Source organism: Mus musculus, chromosome 14, assembly GCF_000001635.26.
Source record: "Mus musculus strain C57BL/6J chromosome 14, GRCm38.p6 C57BL/6J".
NCBI lineage: Eukaryota > Metazoa > Chordata > Mammalia > Rodentia > Muridae > Mus > Mus musculus.
Genome location: NC_000080.6, coordinates 41,361,646 through 41,386,430, shown reverse-complemented (window position 1 = coordinate 41,386,430; position 24,785 = coordinate 41,361,646). Strand labels below are relative to the sequence as shown.

Here is a 24,785-nt window from a genome sequence, read left to right as displayed (position 1 = left end):
CAAGAGAACCATAGAATCTTCTGTGATGTCGCCAGTGTTGTGGTAACCAGCGCAGCTTGTGGGGTATTCCTTCAGATCCTCATGGGTTCCCAAGCAGGCATGTTGTCCATGCTCCTCAGGGTATTTTGGAGAGAGAATAGAATACACACAGACACCAGACCAAGGCAGAAGGAGGCCGGCCGCCCATCATGGTGGGAAAGGGCAAGAAACAACTGGTCATGGAGAAGGCACAGTGAGTCCTGGGCAAGGTTTGGGGAGCTCCCTGGAGGATGTGGGCTTCAGCTGGTCCTTCCAGGAATAGGGATTGTGATCTGGATCCTTCAGATTCCTCAATGGTAGAGCCAGAGTCAAGAGTGTCTGATGATTAGTTTTACAGACAGCCTGGTATTGACAAGCCTGCAGGGGCTTTGCTGAGAGATCTTAATTTCCCACTGAATGGCAAATTATGCAAAGACCAAGCTCTGTGAGAATAGAAGTGTTGTTCTCAGGATGGAGTGTTCATGTACTTCATCTTTTTTTTTTTTTAAAGATCTATTTATTTATTATATGTAAGTACACTGTAGCTGTCTTCAGACACTCCAGAAGAGGGAGTCAGATCTTGTTTCAGATGGTTGTGAGCCACCATGTGGTTGCTGGGATTTGAACTCCGGACCCTCAGAAGAGCAGTCGGTGCTCTTACCCACTGAGCCATCTCACCAGCCCCATGTACTTCATCTTAATATAGTTTCCTCTAGGTTACATGAGCATGTGATTCCAAGAACAGAGAGGGCTATTGCCCTGCCTATGAATCAAGGTCTCAGACAGTTTGGTATTAAAAGCACTTGATGTGGACTGATACACAGTCTGGGTTTCTGTAGCAGTGTACGAGCTCTCATCATGCATTTGAAGAAGACTAGAAAAGCGTTGGCTAGTATGCTGAGAGGTACAGATTTGGTTGTTAGATATGAGCTGACAATGCCCTCCTTTTATTCTTGCCTGGCCCAGCTTATGCATTTCAGGGCTAGGGCGATTACAATAGGAAGTCGGGCATATATTTAGTGGTGGTGGTTGTGAACAGGGACCTAGCTGAGGAGCCCAGCTTGAAGACAGCTATGATGCACTATCAGGGATTCTCAGTGTCTCTAGATTTTCATCTTCCTCAGGCTTCTCTGTGGGACAAAGCATGGTTTCCCTTTCCCTGCCCTATTATCTCTACAAGGTTACTAGTGTGTTTCTACCTACAGGGTCTGCTGGGGAGGCATCACTCCAAGCCCCCACCATCAATGAGCAGGAGAAGAGACACGAGAGGTTGGAGAAGCTCAAAAGAGAGCTCCAGAACATAAAAAATGCCAGGGACGAACTTCAGGGAATCCTGGCCAACTACACTAACAAGGATTTAAATGACAGGTAGTCATTATGCCCAGTTCTTTGCTGACTATCTTGGGCCATCCCTGTTAAGCCCGGATTCCCTCATACCGCAGGTGGCTACAACTCCAGGCTGTCTGCATACCCAAATCAATTTTGCTGATTGGAATTTCGATGCAGAACTTCAAGTTCAGATAGGAGTGAGATGGGGTCACAGGCACTTTTGATTCCTCCAAAAGTAATTCAGAGCCTGTGGCATGAATCACAGTCTGGGGATGAAGGTAGTAATGTGTGAGCTCTCATCCTGCCATTTAAGAAGGTTACACAGGTGTTGGTTGGTGGGAGTTGCTAGGTAATGTTTGTTTATAGCCAATCCTTTCCATAATTGACCAGGTGGTAATTTGGGTCCAATTGGTCCTGTCAACAGCTGGAGGGCCTGTCACACATACTGCCTTTCAGTATGACTGGATTGGCTGCAGTTCATAATGGCTTTTCTCAAATATTGTTCATTATAATCTCAGATAAACCGAAATCAACTTATTTATTTGGCATTCTGATTGACTGTGTGTGTGTGTGTGTGTGTGTGTATCTGTGTCTCTGTGTGTGTTTGTGTGTGTGTGTAAAAGACAGAGCTAGAAAGAGACAGAGAATGAGAGAGATACTGGGTGCATGTGAGCTTGTGTGTGCATTTGTGGATGTGTGTGTTCCTGTGTGTGTGTGTGTTCCTGTGTGTACAGCTTAAGATCTAGAGAGTCTGTATCATGTGATATATACTGAGGTTGTGCCTGACTCCATTTCCAGGCAATAATAGTGAAGAAGCCAAGGAGGTTCATTTTTAGTAGCACAGCACTTAACCTCTGTGCTCACTGTGGATGCACATTGGAATCTCCTGGTAGGTTATAGAGGCTTTTCCCTGTAGATATGATTATGTCCTTTGGGAATTGATGTAGCAATAGAGCCAAGGATTGTCAATACCGTGTCTAAAACCAGGAGGAGAATCATACAGATTTAACGTGGACCCAGGCCTGTGACACAGATTCCTGGAAAGTTCTGGGAGAACTAGTCTATTCTTTCAAACCCCTACAGGGAGCTGAGGCAGATCAGCACCCTGCCTTTACTTCCCTGGGCTTACTGGCCCAAGCTGAAGAGTAATAAGTTTAATAAGCACCAAGTGGAACTGGTAACAAGAAGCTAGGTCAAGTGGCATATATGGGGTGGGGTAGTGCATGATTCAGCTTGAATTGAAATGATCCTTGTATCCTTAGTTCATGGGACATTTTGTTCCTTGTCCATGCCCTCCCACAGGATCAACTTTGAGACATTCATGCTTGAGATGCAACATGACCAGGTAATGACTGACCTGAAGAGAATGCCCCAGGACATCAGTGAGGCCTTGTCCAAGTGCAAGCAGTTGACTAAAGAAAATCAGTTCTACTGGTGAGTGACTAACAGGGTCATGACCCAAGACGTAGGCACAGGATATGTCTGCCAATCCTTGTATTTGAACTAAAGTGGGGACTCAGGTTCTTTACTGTTAGTCTCTAAACAGGAAGCCTGCCTCCTTCAAACAAGGCACTAAGATTTTAACATCTTGGATCATTTTGACCAAGTGTGAAGAGACTGGGAGCCCCTCAAGCCACTGTCCTTTCCAACTAAGTATCCTCGAGATCGAAAAGGTGTCCACCATGATGGAGATATCAATCAGCCTTGGGCCTCTTGGGCTCTGAAAGTAGATTTATAGATGGGGTTTCCAGGAGAAACATAGAAAGATTCTGTGATGCTTGGGTCTCTTCACTCCTAGAGAATTTTGCCCTATACCTACAGGTGGTTTTTTTATACCACGGACTTAGAAGCACATATAGACCCCATGTTCTTTTCTGAGAGATACATGAGTTACTGTTGGTGTCAGGGTTTTCAAAAGTACCTTGGATCTTCTGGAAAGTGGCAGTCCTCTGATTTTTCTCCCTCTAAGGCCAATCTGGATACTTGTCTGGGGCTTCCTGGGGATCAGGGCCAATGATCAAGGAATGGTCTTGGAGGAATGGGAGGAAGATGGATGCTTCCTGGATTCACCATGTTTTGTTTGTGGCTCAGCTTCAGGAACTGCCACCTCCTGATTGAATCTAACCTCATCCAGCACAAAGTCAGGATGTTGAGGAAGGAGAATAGACAGCTGCTAAGGGAGCAGATTGCATTGGAAGAATGCAACATAAAAACAAAAACACTATGTAATGAAGGCAGCCAGAAGATCAAAGACCACTATACTAAGCAGCAGCAGGTAGGATGAATGAAGCATCAGGGGCAGAATGCCCTAAAGTGTGATCATAAACACAGTTAAGCCTATGTAAGCATCCTGCACCTTATCCAGGCTCTCTCTCTGTTTAATGTTAGATTCAGACACTGATACACACTTATTTTTCAATATCAAGTATTTAGACTATTGGAGAAATTTGGTGTTTTACTATAACTCCAGCACAGTGTGTAGTTCACAATCCATTGTCAAGCAATTTTTTACATTTGAGAAAAACATCCAGGCCCAGGTGCTCTCTTCCCCTTCTCCTATGGGGATACAGGAAAGATCTCAGATGAAAAGTGATACTGGATTGTCCTGCTGAGTAAAGCTGGTATTTGCTGGATCACTGACATGGAAAGATCTCACCAGGCTTTTTTTCTCTTCCTCCTGTAGGTCTTAAATATTCTGCAGAAGCTCGAACAGATCAGAGACCAGGACAAGATCTAGCTCAGACACAACTGTTCACCAGGAGCAGTGGGTGTGCAAAGCAAATTAACCACCATTGCATCTAATCCTTGTAACCTTGGCTATCTTGGGCTGCATTTTCTTCTTTTTTGGTTTGCTATGGGTAATGAGGCCGTTATTTTGTCTAGCCTCTGGTCTAGCAAGACTGCCTGTTTGGAAGGCTTTAGAGAAGTGGTGAGATACATCAAGATGTGCTCGGCATCCAGGAGGGCTCTGAGAATGCCAATTTTGGCTGGTCCTGTTGGGTCATCTAGAATTATATCATGGTGATCAGTCAAGTGAATTTGAAAAACTTTGAGGTATCATCTGTAACATCTCTCATGCTCAGACTTGGAAGGACTAGTCCATCAGCAGAACACCTACTCCAATGAGGCATGCCTATATTTATCCTGAACAGATTATTACCATCAGTGACTGCCTTTGCACTATTTCACCAAGGCCAGCAACAGGCTGTAGGTCTTTGCTGAACATCTGCAGCAAGAGAATGATGCTTAGCTTAATTATTTTGTTTGGTTTTGGTTAGAGTTTTGATTTCTTTGTGTCTTTGGTTTTCCTGTGTTTTCATTTGAAGTTTCATTATATATTCACTCTCTTTTTGTTACTGTAATTAATTTGCTTTTTTTTTTTGCTAAGTCTATATACTGTATAAACTAACTCCCCACTTTAAGTTGTTATTGAATAAAATTAGTGTATTGTTATGGATAAAACATCATCTCTAATTATTTCTATCATAAGGACAATCTGCATTTATGTGTGGTTCATACATAGTCCTGTAACACTAGAAGTTTCAGGCAAGAATGGGACTCTTCAAGTATCATGTAGTTTAGGCTTCATAAGTAGTACCCAGCCAGCCAGAGCTCCACAGAAAATTGAGATTTTGATGTGTATATGTGTCAAACTATGTGGATCCCAAAGTCAGGATGAAAAAAGCATCCATGCTCTATCTCTATAGTGATAAATTTAGCTACAGTTATGATGTACTCTCTTGTGCATGACCAAGTCGGACAAACAAGTAAGATACACAACAGTATTTCTCTAATACATTCCACGAAATAAAAATATTCCCATTGAGTAATTAAAATCTTCTGAATTATAAAGTAATTTGGATAAAAATGACCTTCAAAAGTCATTTCATAATTGAATGTTTGATACCTACCTCATAAAAATATTTTAGGAAGGATTAGTAGATATGGCCTTGCTGGAGGAATTTTGGCACTGGAGGTTGGCATTGAGGTTTCAAAAACTCATGCCAGTCCCTGCCTCTGTCTTTGTCCCTGTCTTTGTCACTATCTCTTTGTCTCTGTTGATCTCACAATGTTTCTCTCTTTTTCTCTATATCTCAGTCTACACTCTCACTGTCTCTGTCTCTGCTTCTGTCTGTTTGTCTGTCTATTTGTCTGTATCTATTTCTTCCCTCTGCCGCCTCTATATGTATCAGATGTAAGTTCATCTACTCCTCTAGTGCCATGATGTCTGTATGCTTGCCTGCCTGCTGCCATGTTCCCCACCTTGACAATCCTGGATCACCCTTTTATATTGTTGGCCAAACCCAATTGAATATTTTCTTTATACGTTATCCTGGTCAAGGTGTGTCCTAGCAATAAAACAGTGAATAAGAAAGCAAAACAAACTCTTAATCATTGGAAAGATCAGCTACGAGATGGGAGAGGAACTTCACTAAGTGTACATATGACAGAGAGCTCATTTCTAGACAATCGGATGGTGTTAAAAACTAAACACCAGGAAACCTGCCTGTTAAACATTAAAACATTTTAAATTTAAACATTTCAAAATGTTCTATGGCTGTCCATGGTAGAGCACACCTGTAATCCCAGCAGTCAGATGGCAGAGGCAAGAAGAACTGCATGAGCCTCCGGACAGCCTGGTCTATGTACTAGATTCTGGTATACCAGGGATAAGTAGAGAGTCCCAGTCTCAAACACACTCCCTTCTTATGTTCTGTCAAACTGAACAGAATCTTCAAAAGAAGAGAAAGAAATGGATCATAGATATGTATTTAAATGTTTAATATCCTTCTTCATCAGAAAAATGCAAATTAAAATAGTTTTAACCTTGTATCTTACTGCAGCCAGAATGGCTATTACAAGTAGACTAAATGACCACAACTCTTGACATGAGTGTGGGATAAGAGAGTATATATTCACATGTACAGTCATTATGAAAAACAGGAGAAATGTTCTGGAAAACATTGCTAGAGATAGATCTTCCATAAGAACCAGCTGTACTGTTTGTGGTGTTTGAATGAGAAGAACCCTTATAGGCTCATAGATTTGAATACTTGGTCAACAGGGTATAGCACTCTTTGATGGTATTCAGAGCTGTGGCCTTGTTGTGGGGGTGGGCTTTAAAGTTTCAAAAGCCCAGCTCAGGACCAGCATCCCTGCTTCCTGCAGATCCAGATCCAGAACTCTCAGCTACTTCTCCAATTCCATGTCTGCCTCTGCATGATTCTGTCAAGACAAAAATGTACTAAAGTTCTGAAATGGGAAGCAGGCCCCCCATTTAAATGCTCTCATTAAAAGGTCCATCATGGTCCTGAAGTCTCTTTCTAGCAAGACAACACAGACTCAGACACTATTCCAGGGCATATAGCCAAAGGCATTATCCTAAGACAGAGACCTGGGTGTGCTCATGTTCCCTCCTGCGTTATTCACAATAGTCAGGACATCAAAACAACCCAGACATAAATATAACTGATGAAAGGATAATGAGTACATGGTTCATATACACAATGGTAAAGAACTATGACAATATAAATGAAATTTACAGGTTAATGGATGGACACATGAATAATATTTTTGAGTGATATAACCCAGACCCAAAAAGACAAATACCACATCATGTGTCTTATGTGGATGGTAAAATTGAATGTCTAGAGATGTGCATTTAAACTGCAGTATCCATAGAAGGTAATGCACTAGTGTTGGGTTATAGGAGGATATTTCAAGAAAATAATAGAACACATAAATTGTGAAGGAGAAAAAGGAAAACAGTAGGACAGAGTGAGGTAAATGTCTTGGGAGATTGCAGAGGAGTGTGGTGGCTTGAATATGTGAGTGGTACGTTTAGGAGTTGTGGCCTTGTTAGAAACAGTGTGTCAGTGTGGAGGGTAGGCATTGAGACCCGCATACTAAACATATGACCTGGTGTCTCCTCACATCAATAAATCTCAAACTAACACCTGGGACAGTAGACTACCATGTCCAGAATTTGGTAAAGTTGAGTGGGTTAGATGTCCCAGACCCACAGAAATGGCAAAAGTGTTACCTGCTTCCTACCAGGCCTCTTTCATGGGACCAAAATCTGTATATAGGAACATGGCCTGTGGTTATTTAGAAGAGAATAGGGTTCTCCCTGCTAATGAGGTAATAGAAGATGGTAGGGTTCAGTCAATAAGCTTCCCTTCCTGGACATTCCTTCCTCAGAAGTTACTTAACTTCTAGTCTAACCTTAAGACATGTTATGCTTTCATTTCCATGAAAAACAATCAATAAACAGTTTACAACCAAGGACTGTCTCTCTCATCAAACCAACTGTGGGTTACATGGAGAAAAAGCCTTTGCCTACAGAGTCTTGCCATCTAAGTCTCCATCAGCAGGCCCCTCAATACTCCTGGGCTAGTCACCTCTGAGCTAATCCAGAATTTCCCATTCCCTGATTTCAGGGCTAGTTCTTAGCCTGCTGGCCTCCTCCATGCTCAGCTCCTCTGAGACTTCTAGCAGTGCCTGCATGTCCAAGATTCTGAGAACCCCTTGCCCAGTTATCCTTGCAGGCCAGCAGGGTCAAACCTGCTGTGAACTCTCTGCAACCCAGCACTGTCTGGATGTCCAGGATTTTGTGGGTCCCTGTCCCCAGACTCCTAAACATAGGCCCGTGGAATTCAGAACAATATACTACCCAATGAAAAGTCCAGGGCCAAGATTGGATTATCTTGTTTTGGGTTGCTCATCATTGAGTCTCAAACACTCTCCCCAATCATTAAAGACTACTGCCATTTCCTTCCTTCTTTTCTGGAAGATAATGGTAAAAACACATTGCTGAAGAAGATGGTATCTGGCACAGGCATCAATTCAGGCATCTATCTCATTATTTTCTGTGTGTTGAGAACATATTTATCACTCTTTTGCAGTTACTTGGAGATATTTGGCCCATTACAACCCACCAAATTTCTATAGACGTGGTAATCCCTTGGTAGCTAAGATTGCTACTCCCTGTGTCCCATCACCCTCCCAACATCTGTCTTAAGACCTGGCAACTGTTATTCTAATTTCAGCTTCTCTAAGTGGGCTAAACTGAAGAGGGAGCCCAGGGCCTCATGTATACCAAGCAGCAAACACTACAGGAGAATACACTGTACTTCACCACAACACACTGCACCACACCACACTACAGTATACTATACTAGAGAACCCCCAGTCCTCCTGTTTCTCTGAGATCAACTTTCTTTCTTAACCCTTTCTCAGCCTTCCTGCATGGATTATCTGCCCAAACAAGGTGAATGTAGTAAACGAAAGTGAACATTTTCTACTTTCATAATCCACATTGAAATTTACTGTGAACTCTGTGCAGAGTTCATGACCACCAGGAACACCTGGCCTCCCTTCTCCCCATTGTCACTTACTGGGTTCCCTCTCCATTTTTTCTGTTGTCTTTCTAATCTGAGGATACAGCCTTGGATACTCAGATTTTGGGTACTTTGTCCTTTCCTTCAGACCTCTGTATTTGCTGTGTCTCCCCTTAGGACTCTGTGCATCAGGCTGAGTACTTAGTAGAGCTGTTTCTAACTCTGCATCAGCAGATACCCACAAGAGCTTCTGGCCCTCAGACAGGTGGTTCTTCAAAGCTTTAGAGAAGAGATGTGACTCTGAAGAACACCCTAAGTGCTGCAGATGGATGGCTGCTGAACAAACTCCATGACTAGTTGTCTCAGGAAGGTTTTGGGACTCCTCCAAATCTGGCTGCACTGCAGCTTCTCCTAGAATTCAATGTGGACGCCTTACAGGTTAAGAGGATCAGTCAAGTACCAACAAGGTGGCCACATGGACGCATCCAGAAAGGCATGGTAAGGAGAAGCTGAGAGTCCTACATGTTCATGTGAAGGCTGCTAATAGAACATTAATGTCCAGGCAGCTAGGGTGAGGGTTTTGACCACACACACAGTGCCCCATATACTCAAACTTGGCCACTCCTTCTTATGTTGCCACTCAGTGGGTTGAGCATATAAAAACCATAACAAATATTGATGCAAAAAATACTCAATAACGTCTTGGAAACTGTTTCTAATAACACATGCAAATGATCACTCACCATGACCCAATATGCATCATGTATAGGATGTAAGAATGATTCAATGTTTTGGAATTCATCAAAGTAATATACTATGTAATAAATTTAAGAAATTATTATTTGATCATCTCATTAGATACTCTATCATCCCAGGGATGCAGGAATGATTCAATATATGGACATCCATCAATGTAATCCACTATATAAAATAACTTAAAATATATTGGATAATCTCATCAGATGCTGAAAAAGTGTTTGACAAAATACAATATAACTTCAAGATAAATGCATTGGAGGAATCAGAAAGTCACGTTTCAGAAAGAAATGAGCAAAATAGAGCAACCCAGTTGCCAACATCAAAATATATGGAGAAAAATTTGAAGCCATCCCATTATAATCAGAGACAAGGAAAGACTTTGCCCTCTTCCCCTACGTATTGAACATAGTCTTTGACATTTTAGCCAGAGCAATCAGGGAAAAATGCCGATCAAAGTGATACAAATTGGAAGGGAGGAATTCAAGACACTACAATTTGAGGAGTATGGAATATTACACATAAGTAAGCTAAAAAAAATCCAGGAGAGAACTCCTACAGCAGATAAACCACTTCAGCAAAGTCAATGGATACAAAATTAACTCGAACAATCCAGGAACTTTCCTCTACTCAAAGGATAATTATACTGAGGAAGAGATTTTTTAAAACTACATACTTCACAATAGTCACAAACAATATCTTGGTGTGACTCGAACAAAGCAAGGGAAAGATAATAATGAATGAAAAGAACATTAAGTCTCTGAACAAAGAAAACAAAGAAGACCTTAGAAGATGGAAAGATCTCCCATGGTCATTGATGAGCAGGATTAATATAGTAAAAAAGGTCCATCTTGCCAGAAGCAATCTACGGATTCAATGCAATCCCCATCACAATTCCAACTCATTCCTTCACAGAGATAGAAAAAGCTATTCTCAAATTTATCTGAAATAACATAAACCCAGTATAGCAAAAACTATTCCTAACAATAAAAGAATGGCTCAGGAAATCACCATCCCTGATCTCAAAATATACCACAGGGCAAGTGATAAAAATGTCATGTTTCTGGTATAGAGAGACAAGTAGACCAACAGAATAGAATTGAAGACCTAGAAATGAACCTACATTCATATGGTCACTTGATCTTTGTCAAAGGAGCCAAAACCATCCAGTGGATAAAAGACAGCATTTTCAACAATTGGTGCTTGTTCAACTGGCAGTCTGCATATAGAAGAATGCAAATTGATGTATTCTTATCTCCTTGTACAAAGCTCTAGTCCAAATCACTCAAGGACCTCCACGGAAAACAAGATACATTGAATCTAATACAAGAGAGAGCAGTAAAGAACCTCAAACACATTGTCACAGGGGAAATGTTCCTGTACAGGACACCAATGGCTCATGCTGTAGGACCAAAAACAGTGTCAAATGGGACCCCATAAAATTGAAAAGCTTTGTAAGTCAAAGGATGCTGTCAAAAGGACAAAATTGCACACACATATAGGGAAAACTTCTGTACCAACTCTACATCTGATAGAGGGCTAATATCCAAAATATAAAAAGAACTCAAGAAGTTACACTCCAGAGATCCTAATAACCCTATTAAAGAATGGGGTACAGAGCTAAACAGAAAATTCTCAACTGAGGAATCTTGAATGGCTGAGATGTACTTAAGAAATGTTCAACATCTTTAGTCATCAGGGAAATGCAAATCAAAATGACCCTAAGTTTCCACTTCACAGCACTCAGATGGGCCAAGAACAAAACTCAGCTGACAGGTGATTCTGGCAAGAATGCGAAGAAAGTAGAACATTCCTCCATTCCTGCTGGGACTGCAAGTTGGAAAAACCACTTTGGAGATCAATCTGGCAATTCCTGAGAAAGTTGGAAATGGTTCTACCTCAAATACAGGTATACCACCATGGTACATAAACCCACAAGATTCTCCAATATATTAAAAGGACACATGCACTACTATGTTCATAGCAGCCTTATATATAATGACCAGACTCTGAAAACAACCCAGATGTCCCTCAACAGAAGAATGGATACAGAAAATATTGTACAGTGTACAGAAGTACTACTCAGCTTTTAAAAACATTACGTCATGAAATTCAAAGGCCAATGTTTGGAAGTTGAAATATCATCCTGAGTGTGGTATCCTAGTCACAAAAGGATACACATGGTATGTAGTTATTGATAAGTGGAAATTGGTCAAAAAATGCATGGAATGCCCACAATACAACTAACAGACCAGGGGAAACCGAAGAAGAAGGAAGATCACACCAAAGTGTGAATGCTACAGTTCTACTCAGAAGGGGGAAGCAAAGAATGTTTGGAAGTAGGAGGAGAGAAGGATCTGGGAGGGAGAGAAGAGTAGGAGGTAAAGGGGGTTCTGTTTCAGATATGGGAGGAGATGGGGAAGAACTACAGAGGGAAAGTCATTTGAAAGGAGGTCTGTACCCATTGGAGAGGGGGAACTGTGTGTAGCCACTATAAAGTCTCAGATGCCAGGGACCCAAGAGATTCCCAGAACCCAACAGGGAAGACATTAGCCTAAATACCAAACAAAGGGGAAGAAGGAACTATACAGACCATATTTATTGGATAAGCATGGCAACCTTTTAAGGTTGGGGCTACCCAACCACCTCAAAAGTATTAATCCAGAATTCCTTCTGTCAAAAGGAAATGCAGGGATAAAGAGAGGAGCAGAGCTTGAAGGAAAGGCCATCCAGAGACTGCCCCAACTTGGGATCCATTCCATCTGGAGTCACCAAACCCAGTCACTATTGCTGATGCTATCAGGAGCCTGGTTTCTTTCTTTCTTTCTTTCTTTCTTTCTTTCTTTCTTTCTTTCTTTCTTTCTTTCTTTCTTTCTTTCTTTCTTTCTTTCTTTCTTTCTTCCTTCCTTCCTTCCTTCCTTCCTTCCCTTCCCTTCCTTCCTTCCTTCCTTCCTCTGTCTCTCTCTGTCTCTCTGTCTCTCTCTGTCTCTCTCTCTCTCTCCCCCTCACTCACTCCCTCCCTCCCCCCTCTCCTTTTTTCCCCTCAGGTGGAAGAACATTTTTGTTCCTTTTCCCTAATCACAGTGTAAAAATGATAGATAACATTTGTATCAAGTTAGAATTATGTAGGATTTTGGGTAATCAGGAGATGACTCAGTATATCACTATATAGCAATGGTTCTCAACCTTCCTACTGCTGCAGCAAATCTTTTATGTACTTCTTCATGTTTTGGTGATACTCCCGCCCCCATATCATGTAATTATTGCAATGCTACTTCATAAATGTAACTTTTGGTATTGGTGTCTCTTGAAATGCTATGCATGCAGCCAAACATGAGAACGAGCAAGTGGACCTAGATTCTGAAGTTAGGACAAGGACTGAAGGAACAGAAGGGGCTTGCAACCCCATAAGGAGAACAACAAAATCAACCAAACAGAGCCTCACAAAACTCACATGCACTAAACCACCAAGCACATAGTACATGAGGGGATATCCAGAGTTCCAGCTGGATACGTAGTAGAGGAATGCCTTATCTGGCATCAATGGGAGGGAGTGCCCTTGGTCCTGTACAGGCATGATGATCCAGGGTTGGGCAATGCTAGGGCACTGAGGCAGAAGTGTTTGGACGAGGGGGTATAGGAGCACCCTCATACATAGAGGCAATGCTAGAAGTAGAGGGGATGAGGTTTTTGCAGGGGGAACTGAGAAGGGGGATAACATTTGGGATGGAAATACATAAGAAAATCAACAAAGAAAAAGTAAAAATAAAGGTATAAAATCACAAATTGGGCAACCCTGGAGAAGGACAACTTACAAAAAACATCAGGGTCTACAGATGCAAGCCTCACCAACAGAACATAGAAAAGAGAATCTCAGGCAAAGGAAATACCATAGATGATAATCATAGATGATATTAAAAAGTCACTCAAAGAATATACAGAGTAAAAAATTCCTTACTCAAAACATCTAGCTAATGCAGGACACAATAAAAAGAACAAAACTAAGAATAATGGAAAAAGAAGTGGGTGAGGGATAACAGTTCAAAGACCCAGAAAACATCTTCAACAATATGATTTTTAAAAGTCCTTAACCTAAAGACAGAGATGGCCTTAAATTTACAAGAAACCTACAACACACCAAATCATTTGGACCAATACAGAAAATCATCCTATTACATATTAAACAAAAGTATAAATGTACAGAATAAAGAAAGAAAATATTACAAGCTCTAAGGAAAGAAAGTCAAGTAACATACAAAGAAAGACCTATGAGAATTACATTGACATGTTACCAGAAATGGTAATATCTAAAAGATCTTGGACAAATGTCTTTCAGACTCTAAGAGAACACAAAAGCCAGCCTTGGTTACTATACCCAGAAAACTCTTTATGACCATAGTTGGAGAAACTAAGATATTCTGCGACAAAAACAAATTCAAACAATACCTTTCCCCTAATTCAGCACTACAGAGGATACTAGAAGCAAAATTCCAATAGATTGTGTGTAATTATACCCAAGAAAACACAACAAATGAATAATCTCACAAGACCCCAAAGAAAGGGAAAAGCATGTTGTCTCCATTCCCTGCCCTATTATCTCTACGAGTTTACTAGTGTTTGTCAACCTACATGGTCTGTTGGAAAGGCATCACCCCAAGCCTCCACCACCAATAAGCAGGAGCAGAGAATGAAGAGGATGGAAAAGCTCAAAAGGGATCTCCAGAAGATCAAAAATGAGAGAGATGGACTCCAGGGAATCCTAGCCAATTACACTAACAAGGATTTGAACAACTGGGAGTCATTATGCCCAGTTCTTTCCTGACTGTCTTGGGCCCTCTCTGTTAAACTCGGATTCCCTCATATCACAGGAGGCTACACCACCAGGCGGTCCACATATCCAAATTCATTTTGCTGATTGGATTTTCGACACAGAACTTCAAGTTCAGATAGGAATGATATGGGTCTTAGGCACTTTTGACTCCTCCAAAAGTAAATCAGAGCCTGTGGTATGAATCTTAGTCTGGGGATAAGGGTAGTATTGTGTGAGTCCTAATTCTGCATTGTAAGAATCCTATGCAGGTGTTGGTTTGTGGGAGATTCAAGGTCCTCTCTGTTTATGGCCAATCATGATTGCAGTTTACATGGAGGTAATTTGGGTCCAACTAGTCCAGTCAACAGCTGGAGGGACCTGGTCCCACATACTGTCTCTCAGTATAACTGGATTGGCCATAGTTCATCACTGCTTTTATCAAATTTTATTCACTATACTATCAGATAATATGTGTTCATTTGGCATTCTGATTGTGTTTGATTATGGGGGGTGGTCAGTGTGTGTGTGTGTGTGTGTGTGTGTGTGTGTTCCACTTAAGAGCTAGAGTGTCTGTATAGTATTCTGGGGCATGAGATTTTGCTTGACACAGTTTCCAGCCAAAAATAGTGAAGACCGAGGGAGCATCACTTTGAGCAGCACAGCATATGAGCTCTGTGGTCACCTTAGGTGCACACTGGAAATGTACTATCCTGTAGATACTGATTATGTCCTTTGGGAGTTTATGTAGCAACAGAAGCAAGGATTGACAATTCCTTGTCTACAAACAGATGTGTCATCACAGGTTTAAGGGGGACCCAGGACTATGGCACAGGTTCCTGGAAAGTTCTTGGAGAGCTAGTCTATTTTTCTTGCCCCTTCAGGGAGATAAAGTAGGTCAAATCCCTGCCTTTACTTCCCTGCCTCTACTGACCCCAGGCAAAGAGTAATAAGTTTGATAAGCTCCAAGTGGAACTGGTAACATGGAGCAATGTAGTGGCATATATGTGTTGGGGTAGTCCACGATTCAGCTTGAATTAACATGATCTTTGTATCCTTAGTTCATGGGATTATTTGTTCATTGGGCCATGCCCTCCCACAGAATCAAAATTAGGACATTCATGCTCAAGATGCAAGATGACCAGGTGATGACTGACCTGAAGAGAATTCCCCAGGACATCAGTGAGGCCTTGTACAAGTACAAGGAGTTGAGTAAAGAAAATCAATTCTACTGGTGAGTGACTAACAGGGTCGTGATCCAAGCACTAGGGCACAGGATATGTCTGCCCATCCTTGTCTTTGAACCAAAGTAGGGGCTCAGTTTATATACTGTTTGCCTCTAAACCAGAAGCCTGGCTCCTTCAAAGCAAGGCTCTAGGATTTTTACCACTTAAAGTCATTTTGGCCAAGTGTGAAGAGTCTGTGAGCAACTCAAATCATTGTCCTTTCCAACAAAGTATATTTGAATGTAGATACATAGATAAGGTTTCCATGGGACACCTAGAAAGACTGTATGTTGGTTGGGTCTCTTCTCTTCTCCTAGAGAAGGTCTGCCTTCTACCTACAGGTGATTTTTAAATAACATGGACATATAAGCACACATGTGTTCCAGGTCCCCTTGAGAGATACTTAAGTCCCTGTTAGTATCACAGTTTACAGATGTACCTCGGCTTCTGAAATATGGCTGTCCTCTGGATTTGACCTCTCTCAATATGATGCTCCGTGGCCAATCTGGACAGTTGTCTGGGCTGCCTGGGCACCAGGGTACATTGTGGCAGGGATGGTCCTTGGAGGAGAGGGAGGAAGATGGATGCTGACTTGTGTAATCATTTGTTTGTTTGTGACTCGGCATCGGGCACTGCCACCTCCAGAGTGAATCTAACCATCTCCAGCACAAAGTCAGGATGTTGTGGAAGGAGAACAGACAGTTGCTAGAGGAGCAGATTACACTAGAAAATGCTCCAACGAATCAAAGAGGCTGTGTAAAGAAGGCAGCCTGAAAACCAATGACCTATGTACCAAGCAGCAGCAGGTAGGGTGCATAAATCATGAGAAGAAGGTTGCAGTCATGTCTAACCTTAAGCACAGTCAAGCCTAAGCAACCATCCTGTACCTTATCCATGCTCTCTCCTATGTCTCATCCAGTTGTTCATTTCTGTGATCATTTCCAAGACTTTATGTGCAGTTATCCTCCTTCAAGAAACTACATATTTGGGAAGTAAACAATCCTGCTCAACTAAAAGCTGCATTTCCTTATGATAGATAGGTTGAACACATAGTATACAAGTACATGCCAGTATGTAAATGGGTTCTATGTGCTTGCCTTCATTGTAGTAGCACAGAATGTTGATTGATGAAGTCATTTGCTTCTTAGGGTTCATGTGAGATCACAGGCAGGACAAAATTTGCATGTATTAGATGCCAGTGGAATTGCCATATGAGTGGAAATCATTGCCTTGGGTGGGGGGCTTGTATGCTTTCTCTCCCCTTTCCCTGCATTGCAAGATGGTCTCATCACTCTGCCTAGATCTTGGCTCACACTGAAAGACAGTGAGCAGGTACTTGTCAGTCCTGTTTTCTGTCAGTGTTGCTAGAGTTCTTTACTAGAGATTATATTCTGGAGCTGACTGATCAACAGGGATGTGAGAAAGGCTTCTCTCAGCCTGAGTGTTGGTGTGAGAGATGTGAGGCTTCAAGAATGAAATTTCACTAACACTCTCAACCTAGTCTAAGAAATGTGCCCCCTGAGAAATGTTAGTGCCCAAGGGATGGACAGCAGAGTCCTGTGTTTCACATTAAACATAAGCCTTCCATAGTCCCCATTCAACTGTTTTTCTACCATCCATTGTTATCTCCTCATACTTTTCTACTCACTTATGATTTTTGGACAGAGAGAGCGACAGGTGTATATATATATATATATATATATATATATATATATATATATATAGAGAGAGAGAGAGAGAGAGAGAGAGAATGTGTTTGTGTGTGGCATAAGCATGTGTGTACCAATATGTATATTGTTGGGTGTGTTGAAAGTCCAGTTATTTATGTGAGGTTTTGTTCAGTTTTATTTTTTTGTTTTATTTATTTATTTGTGTGTTTGTTTGTTTATTGGGACAGCTTTTTTTTGTTTGTTTGTTTTTTTATTCAGCCTTTCTGTAACATATTCCCTGGAAACCAGGTCTGTCACTGAACCTGAGACTTCCTGTTTTGTTTAAGCCTTCTGACCAGCATCTGTGAATCTACTGTCACCTCCCAGGCAGAGATCTTTGTAGGGTTTGGTCTCAATTAATTGTTAGGAGATTCAATTGCTCATAGCTAGGAAGATCATGGTGTTATTTTCTATAATTTTATACAAACATTTTAGTGTTTTGGGTTTTTTTATTTGTTTGTTTTTGTAACTGCCAATTCATTAACAAGGAGGAAGACAATGCTGTCTGCTTCAGGTGCCAGACACACAACTTGACTCACTGTGCCTTCTCATGAGTTTTATCTCATCATGATGGAAACTTCAGAAAGTGTTAGTAGGGAGGGGGTAGACCAGAGGTGGTCTTACCCAAGAAACCTGGGCTATATGTTTTCCATAGTGGAGTGTTTCAACAATTAATGCCTTTCTTAACCAAGAGAAACCAAGTTGCCAACATTTAAAAGTGAATGAAAACATAGATAGTCCAGCCACCTTTTCCAAATCTGACCATGTGACCTCAGATTCCCCTTCCCAGTCCTTCCCTCATTCATTACAACTTCCAGACCCTGGGTTTGGAGGCCCACCCATGAGAGAAAAAACCGCAAAGCAGGCATGGTACCCTTGGAATATGAGTATGATATGGGGAACAAAAGGAGTGCTCAAAAACAGCTAGCTGAAGAAATGAGACACAATGGGGCTCCAAGGATCTCGATGTTCCTATTGAAAGAACACTTAGGAACCTAAAACAACAGCCTATCCTTCTAAGATGGGAGTGTAGGGCTCTTGGAGGTCATAGGGCAGGAGTCCAGGCACCCAGGAGTCACAAAAGATGGTTCCCTGGCCTGGTGGGAAAGCTTTGGTGTTGTTTGAGGAACCACAGAAGCCAACTTACCTGGATTATCTTGGCACTCCATCCACTGGTCCTCAAACTCCAGGGGCCCTGGGATCAAGCTTCTTCGTGAAGTTCCACTTCTGTGTCTGTCTTCTGCTGCAGGGCCTTCACAAAGCACTCTTTCTCTTGCCTGCCTCGTGGATGCTGGCAGGGATCACAGGAGATTCTCAGACCCCTGTGTCAGGAGGTGAGGACACCAGGCCAGATGTGACCTTCGTGGCCACTTCCAATCCAGCCACATGCTCTTGTCCCCCTCCCAGTTGGTCACTGCTAGCTTTCCTTCTAGGCAGAGGAGTTCCTGGACCCCTGACAGCAACCCCTTTCAGCTCTATGGTATGGAGAGGTGGCTCAGGATGTCACTTCCGGAATTATCTAGGAACCAGGTCATCCGATCTTCTCTATGGCAGCTATCTCAGAGCAGAGCTTCTCGGGCCCAATACACTCCTAGGACAGAAGGACAGTCTCCAGTTTATTGTTTTCTAATTAAACTCTTTAGTAATAAAAAGTTAAACATGTAAGCATTTTAAAAATAAAACTTAGACTCCTTTGCCTTCATTGCACTAAGATAAACCCCTGGAATCTAATGAGTGTCTTACTGTCTTCACCGAGTGGATTCATGGAATCCTACACTGCAACCCTTTGCTGATGTTGTTTTGCTGAGTCTATCATAGACATGACTTTGCTTCTGTACAGATTCCCTCTCATTGTTTTGCAGAATGCTGCATTTAAGAAAAATCAAGGCATGTTAAGTCACTAACCTCTTTTTGGCTAGCATTATTCAAGTGTGTGTGTGTGTGTGTGTGTGTGTGTGTGTGCGTGCGTGCACATGCACAACTGGTTTTTAAATTGGGTACTTTCTTTACTCACATTTTCCCGTTTCCAGGTTTCCCCTCATAAAAAAAAAAAAAAAAACCTCCCCCAATTCCCTTTCCACTTCCCTTTTTACCTTCCTACCCATTCCTGTTCCTGGCCCTGGTATTATATAGCATGAACTGTAATATGTTGAATTGCAGCTACTGGATAATATCTATGGCTAACTGTTTTTATTGGTGCTAGAGAGTCTTATGAGAAGTAGCTAAGCTAGGTTTAAAGAGCAGAATATATTTCATCTTGGAGCTTGCTGGAGGACGTTCTTCTGAACTCTCTTTTTTAGAACTTTGAATCTTGTGTGGACCCACTTGTGTGTTCAGAGGACCGATTTGTCTGTTTTATATCATACTTGTAGAAGCAGCAAATATCTGCATGGAAAAAGTTCCTGACAAGGAAATCAGCACAGGCCCAGGCAGCACAAGTTGGGTTAATTTAAGAATCGATTACACAGCTCAGGTCTCAATACTTCCTCAGTTGTCAGGAAATGTGCTGTAATATAGCAGTGTTTTCATTGGTGTGTGTGTGTGTGTGTGTGTGTGTGTGTGTGTGTTTGTGTGTGTGTGTGTGTATGTGTGTGTATATATATATCGTTGTATGTGTTTTTGCCCAGGTGTTTGTGAGCATGTTTATGTGTCATATTTATGTAATGGTAGCTGCTTGTTGTAGGTGCAATATATAGTACTGTTCATTCATGTATTCTTTTCTTTTATTTGTGTGTGTATGTATATGTGAAGGCACGTATTCATGTGTCTCTGTACACATATGTATGTATTTGTTTGTATATATTCACATAGTCACTCTGTGAGCAAACACCTTAAATGATATAATAGAGGACAACTTAAAAGAGAAAAGTACTCTGTCAGTTCATTTTGCATTGGGGAAACAGCTCTTCATCATGCCTGTCCACCTAGCTCACTAGAACAAATGGAGACAAACATGGTGTAAAGTCAGATTTTGAAGGGTTTGTAGAGGGAAAAGTGCTTATCTGTATTGAAATCATTTGTCAGAAAAGAAAGATTCCACTTCACTCCAGTCAGAATGGCTAAGATCAAAAACTCAGGTGACAGCAGATGCTGGTGAGGATGTGGAGAAAGAGGAACACTCCTCCATTGTTGGTGGGATTGCAAGCTTGTACAACCACTCTGGAAATCAGTCTGGCGGTTCCTCAGAAAATTGGACATAGTACTACCGGAGGATCCCGCAATACCTCTCCTGGGCATATATCCAGAAGATGTCCCAACCAGTAAGAAGAACACATGCTCCACTATGTTCATAGCAGCCTTGTTTATAATAGCCAGAAGCTGGAAAGAACCCAGATGCCCCTCAACAGAGGAATGGATACAGAAAATGTGGTACATTTACACAATGGAATACTACTCAGCTATTAAAAAGAATGAATTTATGAAATTCCTAGGCAAATGGATGGACCTGGAGGGTATCATCCTGAGTGAAGTAACCCAATCACAAAGAAACTCGCACAATATGTACTCAGTGATAAGTGGATAATAGCCCAGAAACTTAGGATACCCAAGATATAAGATACAACTTGCCAAACGCATGAAATTCAAGAAGAACGGAGACCAAAGTGTGCACACTTTACCCTTTCTTAGAAATGGGAACAAAACACCCATAGAAGGAGTTATAGAGACAAAATTTGGAGCTGTGACGAAAGGATGGACCATCTAGTGACTGCCATATAGAGGGATCCATCCCATAATCAGCTTCCAAATGCTGACACCATTGCATACACTAGCAAGATTTCGCTGAAAGGACCCAGTTATAGCTCTCTCTTGTGAGACTATGCCGGGGCCTAGCAAACACAGAAGTGGATGATCACAGTCAGCTATTGGATGGGTCACATGGCCCCCAGTGGAGGAGCTAGAGAAATTACCCAAGGAGCTATAGGGAACTGCAACCCTATAGGTGGAACATCAATATGAACCAACCAGTACCCGGGAGCTCTTGTCTTTAGCTGCATATGTATCAAAAGATGGCCTAGTCGGCCATCACTGCAAAGAGAGGCCCATTGGACTTGCAAACTTTATATGCCCCAGTACAGGGGAACGCCAGGGCCAAAAAGGGGGAGTGGGTGGGTAGGGGATTGGGGGGGTTGGTATGGGGGACCTTTGGGATAGCATTGAAAATATAATCAAGGAAAATACCTAAAAAAAAAAAAAAAAAAAAAAAAGGAAGGTAAAACCTGGAATTAGCAATGAGCCTGCTGTGCTGCTGTGTTAAACCCATTTGGCTGAAAGTCAAAAAGGCTGGCTAAGCCTTTGTGTTCCCTCTCTGCACATCATGAATAGTGACTGCACAGTGGAGGACCAGGGGGCTTCTTGCATCTTCTTGGCATCCTAGTTTATTTTCATCCTCGCCTGCTACCATTTTCTTTCCAACTTTGTCTATGCTTCACTCAGTCTCCCTTCCTTGGAGTTTGTTCAGGGTGTTATGATTTGAAAGACTGAGTTGTTTGGAGTTGAGACTGTCCCAAGCCGAAGGGCCATAAGTATGGTGAAGTGTAAGAACAGGGCTGCCTCAGACAGCCCCTTAGGCTCATGATAGTCAGAAGCGCAAACACTATGTTCTGTCTGTAGCCCTCTGTAATTCCTGTTATTAAAAACAGCTTTAAAGTTTCACCAGCTCAGGACAGGTATTCTTGCTTCCTGGAGTTCCAGTACAGAACTCCCAGCACCATGTCTGCCCATAGGATGCCGTGCTTTTGCCAAGGCAAAAATGTACTAAATTATTGAAAAATATAAGCCCAGTTTCAACCTCCCACATCCAAGGCTACATTTTTCTACCATCTAAGTAGTGTAGCTGCATTTCCATCCAGGTCAATACCAGACAGTGGGATTATGGCAAATATAGTCTAACATCTCTGCATTTGGTCTGCCCAGTGGCTTTTCCACACCTTTACTGCAGGGCAAAAAAGCAAAACCAAACTAAGAGAAGGAGGTAGTATGGAGGTGGGATAACTGACTGAAGACTTTTGAAAGGCTATATGGAAACCAACAATTGTAGAACCATTATAATATACAAATCCATATAAACGAGGTTTAAATAGAATTAATCTCTTATGCTGACAATGCCTCCCCTAAAACCCATAAACTATCAAATGAAAAACCCAGGGGCAGTTTTAGATTATTTTGTTTTGGGTTGTTCATCATTGAAGTCTAATACCCACTCAAGAAACATTAAACATTAAGCATTACATTATACTACACTTCACTACAACCCCAAACAATGTGTGTATCTCTCCATGTTAAAATGTTCATGTGTACTACATATATCAGACACAGACACACACATTTTTATAAAAAATTTTTTATCTAACAACCACTGAAAAATGTCATGCCCTGTCCCCGACTTTCCATTCTTCAGAGAACGATGATCTGTAAGCAGAGCCAAAAGTTAGAAATGCATAAGGCATTCAGTACTTAGTGAAATCTTTGGTCCTGTGTAACCGCCTAGGCTGCCCCTACCATTTCTCATTGCATGTCATCTGCTCCTCACTGTCATGGTGACTTTCTTCTACTCTGTCCTGTCGTCTCGTCATACTTGGAAAACCTACTGAGATTTGTTGAAAGTTGTCCCTTTTTTGTGTTATTAATCAAAGGGAAGTAGACTAGAATAAAACCTGTGTTGCTGTAAATCTCTCCAACCCAAATATATCCCGGCAAGCAAAATTACAACCTGATTACATGCAGTGCACCTATATTGGACAGATCTACATTACCATCGTTCTGAGCTTATGAGACCTCTTAGAACTTGCAGTTTCTCCAGACCATGTGCTTCTGCTCCACTTTTCTCCTTCTTCCTCCTCCTCTGTGTCCTCTCCCTCTTCCATTTTCTTCTTCTTTTCCTCCCCCCCCCCTTCTGCTCCACCTTCCCTTTTACCTGCCCAGTCATCAGCTCTCCTTTATTTTACAAATTAAAATGGGAATCAGGTTTACAGAAAAATCACCTGAGTGCTGACTCATTCCTCTTTCACAAAAACTCACAGGAGAACAGAATTAAGATCTTACATGATTAGCCCCAGGGCTTCCACCGCAACCCTGTGATGGCATCATCTCCAGTGTCCTCTCTATTATTCCTGCTAGATAAAACCTGGGGCAACGCCCTTGAGCTTCAGTGAATGTCAACCCTGGTGATGCATGCTGACCTCTGGAGGTGTCATTCTACTAAAGGCTCACCCCTATACTCTACAGTCTTTGACTCTAAACAGCAGGAATGGGATCAGGCATAGGTGTCTTCCAGGAAGCTCTAATGGTTATTGTAATACTCAGGCACTGCCCTAAGCCACAATGTTACCTTCTCCCTCATTAGAGCAGGATTCTCTAATCCCAAGAAATAGAGATTTGGTGCAAACTAATAAGAGGACATCAGGACTTTGAGACAGATGGTCTAGGGAGGAAAAGGGCAAGATTAGAAATTTTGCATCTGAGGCCCCTTCAGGAGGTTTTCGTGTTTTTAAAATGCCCTTGCACAAACACCAAAGATGCAAGTCTGGTACATTCTACAGGAAACAAACAGATCCCATGTGAGTGGAGGCTGACATCATTTCCCCTGAAATAAACTTCAGCAAATGTTTGAAGAATAGCCATTTGATAAGTCCCATGTTGATTTTCTGGAGCTATCATTACAAAGTACCACAAAGTGGATGCCTTAATCAATACAGGATTTTTATCCTCTATTCTGAAATTCAGGAGTTCAAAACTATGGTGACTTAATTTCTTCTCCTGTTGCTGTGATATAATATCCTTAGACAAGGGCTAGCTTTCTTTGCTACCCAGGCAATTTGCAGGGCCTGCTCTCCTGAGTGCTTCAGCTTGTGAGGAGCAGAGCCAGGTGTAACACTGTCGGGTAGCTTAACCTGATATCTAGTGATGCTATTTGTGCAGGTAGATAACAGCTTGACATTAGTCTTTACATGACTAAACTGTCCCGAGTAGCAGTGTGGACTGAGACACTTCCTTTTCTCTTTCAGATAGATATTCCTAGGCTTGAAAGCATTCTGTCAGCCACTCTCAAGGACCAATCTTGTAGAATCCAAACTGACTATGGAGTCTCAAATGGCCACTTGTCTTGTAGCTGTTGTAGCAGATGAATGAAGTTACAGGCCTGGAATGTAAATCAGGGAGCATGGACTATTATTAGGTTTAATCATAGAACTTGGAGGTCAAAGAGAAGGAAAAATTAACTCATCTCATCCAGACTTGTTGGAGAAAAAAAACTGAGGCTCGATGGAGGCTTTAAAGTCTGCCACCCTCCTCATAGATTCCTCCCAGACTCCATTTATTGCCCTTAATTGAGTAGATATATTCTCAGGAGAAAGTTTTCATAGTTGGGGTATAACCCAGAATATAAATACGAATACATAGATTATTAAATTCTGTGTCTGTGGTGACTGGCTGATGAGATGGCTCAGTGGAAAAGGTAATTCGACCAAGCATAGAGACCTGAGTTGCTTTCCTGTGACCCACATCATAGCCAAGAAAAAACTCCATCAGTTGTCCTCTGACTTTCATGTAGGTGGGGGTGCCAGGTCTTAGCAGCTCAAGTTTTCCACTGCTCACTTACACT

The 24,785-nt window shown here is 41.8% G+C and overlaps 1 protein-coding gene across 2 annotated transcripts; it reads left to right on the top strand.

The window, feature by feature from the left end:
- The first annotated feature begins 23 nt into the window (after window positions 1-23).
- Window positions 24-15,488, top strand: Gm7945 (predicted gene 7945). 2 transcript variants are annotated; one of them, XM_030248235.1, is made up of 5 exons: window positions 24-232; window positions 1,224-1,386; window positions 2,650-2,781; window positions 3,439-3,622; window positions 15,312-15,488. In XM_030248235.1, the coding sequence occupies exons 1-5, from the start codon at window positions 82-84 to the stop codon at window positions 15,486-15,488; spliced, it is 807 nt and encodes a 268-aa protein (XP_030104095.1). In that variant the 5' UTR covers window positions 24-81. The 2 variants fall into 2 exon arrangements, with proteins under 2 accessions (XP_030104095.1, NP_001365660.1); NM_001378731.1 differs by lacking the exon at window positions 15,312-15,488 and adding an exon at window positions 4,031-4,801 and having other exon boundaries at window positions 25-232.
- The last annotated feature ends 9,297 nt before the right edge of the window (window positions 15,489-24,785 follow it).